At 39.0% G+C, this 7,500-nt stretch overlaps 1 protein-coding gene across 1 annotated transcript in view; it reads right to left on the minus strand.

The window, feature by feature from the left end:
• The window catches only part of LOC144963183 (neo-calmodulin-like), a 24,041-nt gene that overhangs the window by 10,881 nt on the left and 5,660 nt on the right, over positions 1 to 7,500 (minus strand). The window contains exons 2-3 of the mRNA XM_078896907.1: positions 1,765 to 1,795; positions 884 to 1,027 (exon numbers count right to left, since the gene is read on the minus strand). Of these exons, the coding sequence (XP_078753033.1) occupies positions 884 to 1,027; positions 1,765 to 1,795 (175 nt within the window). The remainder of the gene's footprint in view (positions 1 to 883; positions 1,028 to 1,764; positions 1,796 to 7,500) is intronic.

Consider the following 7,500-nt stretch of genomic DNA (forward strand, 5'->3'; position numbering starts at 1 on the left):
CACACGTGGCTGACGTATAAAAATATGAGTAGGTAGCTGTGTAAATTATCAATACAATTAATCCATTATGATGATTTGAAACAGGCTGTGGGGTGTGTCTCTTTGTCTCTGTCTATTCCACGTAGCTCAAGACAAAGGAAAATCATTCGATGTTTATTTGCTTTAATGATAGTCTAGCTAGACAGAAAGACAAATGGATAGATGGATGATAGATAGATAGATAGACGGACAGACAGACAGACAGATAGATAGATAGATAGATAGATAGATAGATAGATAGATAGATAGATAGATAGATAGATAGATAGATAGATAGATAGATAGATAGATAGATAGATAGATAAATAGATAGATAGATGTGTTTTTTTTTGTTTTTTTTTGCCATCCATGTTTATGAGTAATTCTCTTTATTAACCAGACTATAAACGTTCAAGGTTACACATAGTTTTGCATGTTGCTCCGTTATACTTCCGGATGGCAATGTTGTGAGATTCTTAGCCATGCGTATAGATACGATGCACCTGTCTGAGATTGCCATCCGAAAGTATAACGGCCCAACACACAAAACTCTGAGTAACCATGAACTTTTATAGTCTTGATAATACAGTTAAGTGAGAATTACTCGTGGATGGCAAAAAACAATAACAAAGACCCGAGTGACGTCAACTTCATTCTATCTATACTATCTATAGATAGATACAACATTGCCACCCGCAAATATAACAGACCAACACACAAAACTATGTGTAACATTGAACGTTTAGATTGGTTAATACAGTTTAGTGAGAATTACTCATAAACATGGATGGCAAAAAACAATAACAAAGATCTAAGTGACGTCAACTTCATTCTGTCTATACACAGGGTGACTAGGTGTACCTACCATCTGTGTCGACTTCCTTGTGCATCTGTTCGATATCGGCCTGGGTTGGGTTTCTGTGAAGGGCCCTGACAACAGTGGCCAGCTCGGTGGTGGAGATTTTCCCGTCCCCGTTCTTGTCAAAGATGGCAAAGGCCTCGCGGTATTCTGGAAGGGGGGGGGGGGGGGGATAAAATGGATATGACGTGAAATTTGTAGTCAAATCAGTTATAATTAAAATAGGATTCAACAGTCGTGACGTCACTTCCCTCGTGATGACGCATAGTAACTGGTTCTAAACTATTGGAACAATGGCAGACGCCATAGTCTCCATCACCGCCTTTATCAAATACTACTAAGTCTATAAGCAGCAAACGTCCGTAATCTGGAAAACTATGTATTAACAAAATTGCCTGAAAGAAATCCCAGATTTCAGAGGTTTTAACAAGATGAGGGTCATTATAATCAATAAACCCCGCATCGCATTGTTGTTGTTATTTGTGTGGAAAGGGATGGGTTTACGGGGAAAACAGTTAAAGGATTAGAAACTGCTTTCGTGCGGCTATGTGGTCATGTAGCATTACATTCGCTTTCAGATCGGAAGGTCCTGTGGTCGAGCCTCGCTCGGCGCATAGATGAGTCCTTGGAAAAGACTCTTTGCTCACATTCTCACTTCTAACAGGCATCATGTCTCATTCTATGTTTCGTGTTGCTTTGAGTACGTTTAGTGGATATTGCGCTATATAAAAGCTTAAGTTTGTTTCTTTTGTTTTTGTTTTTTCGCCTCACACAAAAAAAGGCTTACTCTGCTATGCTACGTCCAATGACCAGGATAACGTCAAATTGCTATTGTCCACCACTGTCCACCCCTTTTCGTCAATAAAATTATTATGTTGGTCACTCACCCTTAATTTGTTCATCTGAAAGATCTTGAGCCTGGGGAAGAAGAGAAAGAAAGAAATTATTTATCATTGTAATTTGTATCAGACAGAAATTCAAATGTTGTTATTTCATGTTGTATAAAGAGAGGGGGGGGGGGGGGGGGGTTTAACTCTACCTTAACAGTAAAACACTTGCATACTTCACCAACGGCAGAAAAAAAATTGAGCATTTATTTTTATAGCGCGATATCCACTAAACGTGCTCAAAGCGCTTTACAAAGGGTCCATAATCAACAGCAACATTTAACATATTATAGAATGAGACATGACACCTGTTTGGGCGATATTACATTTTTTTTCCGACAGAGATAATGCTGTTAACGACCAGATACTCATTTTAAACCTGAGGACAGTGAGAGAATGTGAGTAAAGAGCCTTTTCCAACGACTCAACTATGCGCCAAGCGAGGCTCGAGCCCATGACCTTCCAACCCGAAAGCGAGTGCCATACCACTAGACCACATAACTGCATTTTAGAAGTAGTGAATCTTAGTTTGAGTTTATTTTACATCCACACAACTTGCCGAGGACTGAACCTGGAACGGAACCAATCATTTTGTGTGAAGACGTTGCTCTATCAACTGAGCAATCTGGATCCATCCCTATATATTCCATCAAAGAAGTAAGTTACAATATTGTTATTATGTTATGATCCACGGCAGCAGCAAAGATGGAGAGGTGTTGGACTTCCGGGACATCAGACGAACAGGATATCATCTGTCACATCGAGAGGAAGGATAACGACAAATCGATTTTAGCATCGATATTATATTACAAGAATGTCCTGCCTTACCTCCTCCCATTGCCCGTAAACTGACAAACTGCCGTAATCATTTTTATTTTAAAAATCATATTAAAGATTTTGTTAAGAAAACTCGTTCTTCAAATATCAATCGATATAAATTACTCTCATCTTGGCAAAAACTCTCAAACCTGGGACTTGCACAATTCTTTGATTGAGCGATGTTTGCCAATACGAAGTCATTTAATCGATCTATAATTGGAAGACGAGTTTTCTGGCCAAAATTATGTTAATATTTGTTGTTGTTGGGTTTTTCTTTCGAGTACGGTTTAAAAAAAAAAAACAAAAAAAAAAAAAAAACAACAACAACAAAAAGCAAAACAAAAAAAAAAAACCTGTTGTTGTTGTTTTCATGTTTACTCCGCATTAGTATAATATCGATAGATTAGAATGAACCTCGACTTGCAAATTGTAAAGTCTAAGATATGAGACTTGAATAAGCTGGGCGTTTTGTACTATATCGATATATATCCAAATGCTAACGATGTTTTGTCAGTGTGAGGCACGAGAGGCCAGCCAGTCACTCTTTGACAGGTCTCCATAACAATCGGGTTTTGTTGTGGCCTTCGGATGTTTTTTTTTTTTTTTTTTTTTTTTTTTTTTTTTTCTAGAAGGAATATTACACTCCACCACGGTTTCTTCGAACTCCTCGGGACATGCAAAAAGGTTCGAGGAAATCGTGCCTTGCCAAAAAATCACATGATGGAGGGGCAGTGTAACTCATCTGTATGGTATTTGCTTCGTACACGACAGATAGATATCTAGTTCGAACATTCACCACTTTATGTGGCCCGAAGCAAGCGACCTCTCTCTCTCTCTCTCTCTCTCTCTCTCTCTCTCTCTCTCTCTCTCTCTCTCTCTCTCTCTCTCTCTCTCTCTCTCTAGCTGACACCTGGGTTATTCCAGTCTTTTCTTGGAATAGACCTGAAGTCAAATCTCCGCTTCCGGAAGACTAAAGGGAACTTTATTATTTATCTAGTTTATTGATATGTTGAGGGAGATATAGCATGTCTAAAGGGGGTTTGTTGGTGTGTGTGTGTCGAAGCCAATCATGTAGGGTGTCTTTTATATTAGAACGAATGCCGACGTGATAAGAATATGCAGAGAGGTGTCGGTTCTTCGAAATAGCGATAGAGTCTGTGATTGGCTGCTTGTGTATGAGTGTATATCATAATATTGTATACACACACCTGTGAAAAGGTTCTAGCCAGCATGAAGAATAAACAGTACCGATTTTCTTTGTTTAGAACCAAGCTGTCCGTTGCTGGGCGGACGTGACATCAGACTATTGGATCCTATTAACTAGTAGATTTTTGACCAATCAAAACATTGAATTTGTGACACACCTTCACACGTGTTCAGACACGCATGGCTGGTTGTTTATAAGCAATAACGTGAGTGAAATCGACCTCTTTCTGATCATTGTTAATGTTTTTTATAGATAGTATGCAGATTACGTCACTCAGGACTTTGTTATTGTTTTTGCCATCCGCGTTTGTGAGTTGTTCTCACTAAACTGTATTAACCAGACTATAAAAGTTCATGGTTACACAGGGTTTGTGTGTTGGTCCGTTATACTTCCGGATGGCAATGTTGTGAACTCCTTGGCCAAGCGCATTCTATCTATACCACCAGATGGGTGACTGGTTATCACACGATTTCCTCGATAATATTATTAATTTTTGAATTGGATTCAGTAGTCTGATGTCACGCGCCCGGCAACGGCGGCCATCTTGGTTCTAAACAAAGAAAATCTTTACTTTTTATTCTTCATGCTGGCGAGAACTTTTCATTCCCTTTTCATATGCCTTGTGATCAGAATGTGTAAAAGTCAAAACATGATCAAACTGATGGGGTTTTTTTTCCTCTGGATACGCTTTTAAGCTCGCCGGAGAAATATTTCATACGGCGTCCGTCATTGTTCCGATAGTTTAGAGCCAGTGTTACTAAGTTACCATACGTCATTAGGAAGGAAGTGACGGTACGACTATTGAATCCTATTAGCACATAGTATTCGGTGTCGGTTTTATTCATCAAGCGGTAGAACAGTAGGTATTTTATTAAGACACTCATCAACAGTAAATCCTGTGTAGTTTGCTATGTCTACCAATCACTGCCATTGTTTACATTATGACGACTGTCCTAGAGGCGTGGTTATCTAGGTGTCAATATCACAGTCAATCATCAGTGGCCGAAATCACCAGTCCGATTAATAAGAACAAACCCTTTAATTTCTTTTCTTTTTTTTTTTTTTTTGTTCGTTAGCTGGGTGATATTAGTTCAAGGTAAACAGTTTGAGGAAGGAATGGAATGATAACAAAGAATAATAATGAAAAAAACTGGGGACATTCCATAAGGCACATCTTGACATTTTTCCTGGTTTCTCTATGGAAAGCTGATAATGGCAAATGCTGACTAGATACCCTTTTTACAGGATATTAGCCCTTCGAAAAACACTTTCCTCTTTTTAAAAATTAATTCATTAGAATTAAAATTAAGAATTAGATTAAAGTCCTTTTATTCATCTTATAGGGGAAATTTGTCTCTAGGGTCTATTCCAAGGCAAGACTGGAAAAACCCAGGCGTCAACCGCAGTGCAGCGCCGCAAATTGAGCTCGGGCGAGGTGACTTACTCAAGGCCATCAAACGCAGCGGCGGGTGATCGAACTCGGTACCTTTCGGCACGAAAGCAAAGGCCGCTTTAATTTAATTAATATAATTAATGTAATTAATTTAATTAAGTTTTAATTCGATTAATTAATTAAAACCCTGCTGCAACCAATTACAAAAAAACCCCAAATAAAACATTAATTCCTTTAATTCCTGACAGACAGCAGAAAAGCATTCGGTACGATCTGATTATTGTTTTTTATTGTTTTTTAATTCGCTGAAGAAGGGTTTTGAGTCCGAAGCGTTCAGTGTTTTTGTTTGTTGTTTTGTTTTGTTTTTCTTCCTTTCTTTTTTTTTTTTGTTTAAGTTGTTAAATTCACTTGTTCAGAAATCTTGAATAAATCAATCTATTACGTCACAATGAACAAAGAACGCCAGTGTGTGTCACGTGGTCAGTTGTTTTGTTGTTTGTTAGGACATTGGCCATGGCTATTTAAGGCATAATCTATCTTGGACAAAAAAACTCTACTGTTCATTGGATGTTCTCGGTGATGGTGTCGTATTTCAAATGTCACCGAAAACACGACGCATGTTCCTCTACTTCTATTTCTACGTGTACTTATTTGTATTCGCATTGACATCGGATAGGTTCTCTGGTATTTTGATGATTTTTGACCTTACACACATTGACAGATTTATACTTTGCGGCTATGTGGTATGACACTGGCTTTTGGATCGGAACGTTCTGGGTTCGAGAGGCTTGCTCGGCGCATAGTTGAGTCCGTTGAAAAGGCTCTTTACTTACATTCTCTCACCGTACTCAGGTGTAAAATGAGTACCTGACCGTTAACAGTTTTGTCTTTGTCGGAAAAAATGTAATATCGCCTAACAGGCGTCATGTTTTGTTCTTCATGTTACCTGTTGTTGTTGGTCATGGACTCCTTGTAAAGCGCTTTGAGCACGCTTAGTGGATATTGCGCTATATAAAATCTCCCCCCAAAAAACACTTAGTGGCTACGTAGAAGGAAAAAGAGCTCGGGGCCGTCAGAGGTTCACGTTCCCGACCAGTTTGAGGCTGTCAAAAAGCAACATCCCTACAAACTCCGAGTACATGAGGGAGGAGAGGACAGATCGTGGTGTAGGCATATGACAGACAACGTACATACGAGCTCACGCCACGGCGATGTAAGTAAATTAATAACATACTGTACTTTCATGTTTAAAAAAAAACCCACAAAAACAAACCAACCCCCCCCCCCCCCCCCCCCCCCCCCACTAACAAAAATACACACGAATATAAGATTGGATTTTAAATCTTGGCCAGAAAACTCCTCCAAAGATCGATTGATTTAAAAATACCCCCCCCCCCCCCTGCCTTGTCAAAAACTCAATAAAACCGAGACTTTATTTGATATCTCATTAACTTGAAGAGGTACGACATAAATATCATGTTGAATGTGGAGGAATTAAATCGCAATTAATTCTTTATCAGTTAACCTGCATTTCTAAACCAATGGGTGAAACTGTGACTTTGTACTGTTGTTGTGTAGTGCTCTGTAATATTATATGAATCCATCAAACGTTTTTTTGTCAACGTTAATTTATTAGAAAATTCCCGGAGCCCCACCACAAAGACTCTTGGCAAATGTCTTGGACTACTTCAAAGAGATATCAGGAATTTAAAAAACCGTCCACTTGCAAAAGACTAAGTCCATGCCCTCTAGAATTGAATTGTCTGGATCACGGAATTCTTTAGTCGATTTTGCACTTGACATGTTTGAAAACTTGTTTGTTTGTTTGTTTTCTGTGGGGGTTTTTTGTTTGTTTGTTTGTTGTTTTTTTTTTTGGTTTTGTTGCTTTTTTCGGGGGGGGGGGGGGGGGGAGGGGTAATTGTTTACACTACATATAATTGATTCGTCATTTTATGATCGACAATAATATTCAGTCTTGTCTCGCTTGACTGATCACTTTCCCTGTCCACGGACCACGCCATGCATGGGAGGGGGCTGTCGAGTTTGAGCATTGTCTATATTAGAGCTTGGTGTAGAGCCATGAACGAATTGTCACTGTCAATATTTTGATGTCCTTGGTCCAGTTTGCCGTGTTTTGGCAAAACAATTTTCTTAAATTTTGGCCTGAAAATGCTGACATCAAATAATGACGACTCGAAAACTTTAAAAATTGTCAAAACCTGATCATGAGTTTGACTCCTCCATTTAATGCGGCGATGTGGTCTCGTGATATGACACTCGCTATCGGTTCGAGAAGGTCTTGGGTTCGAGTCTCGCT

This window comes from Berghia stephanieae, chromosome 1 (assembly GCF_034508935.2).
Source record: "Berghia stephanieae isolate SIO BIC M18660-M18661 chromosome 1, UCSD_Bste_1.3, whole genome shotgun sequence".
Lineage (NCBI taxonomy): Eukaryota > Metazoa > Mollusca > Gastropoda > Nudibranchia > Aeolidiidae > Berghia > Berghia stephanieae.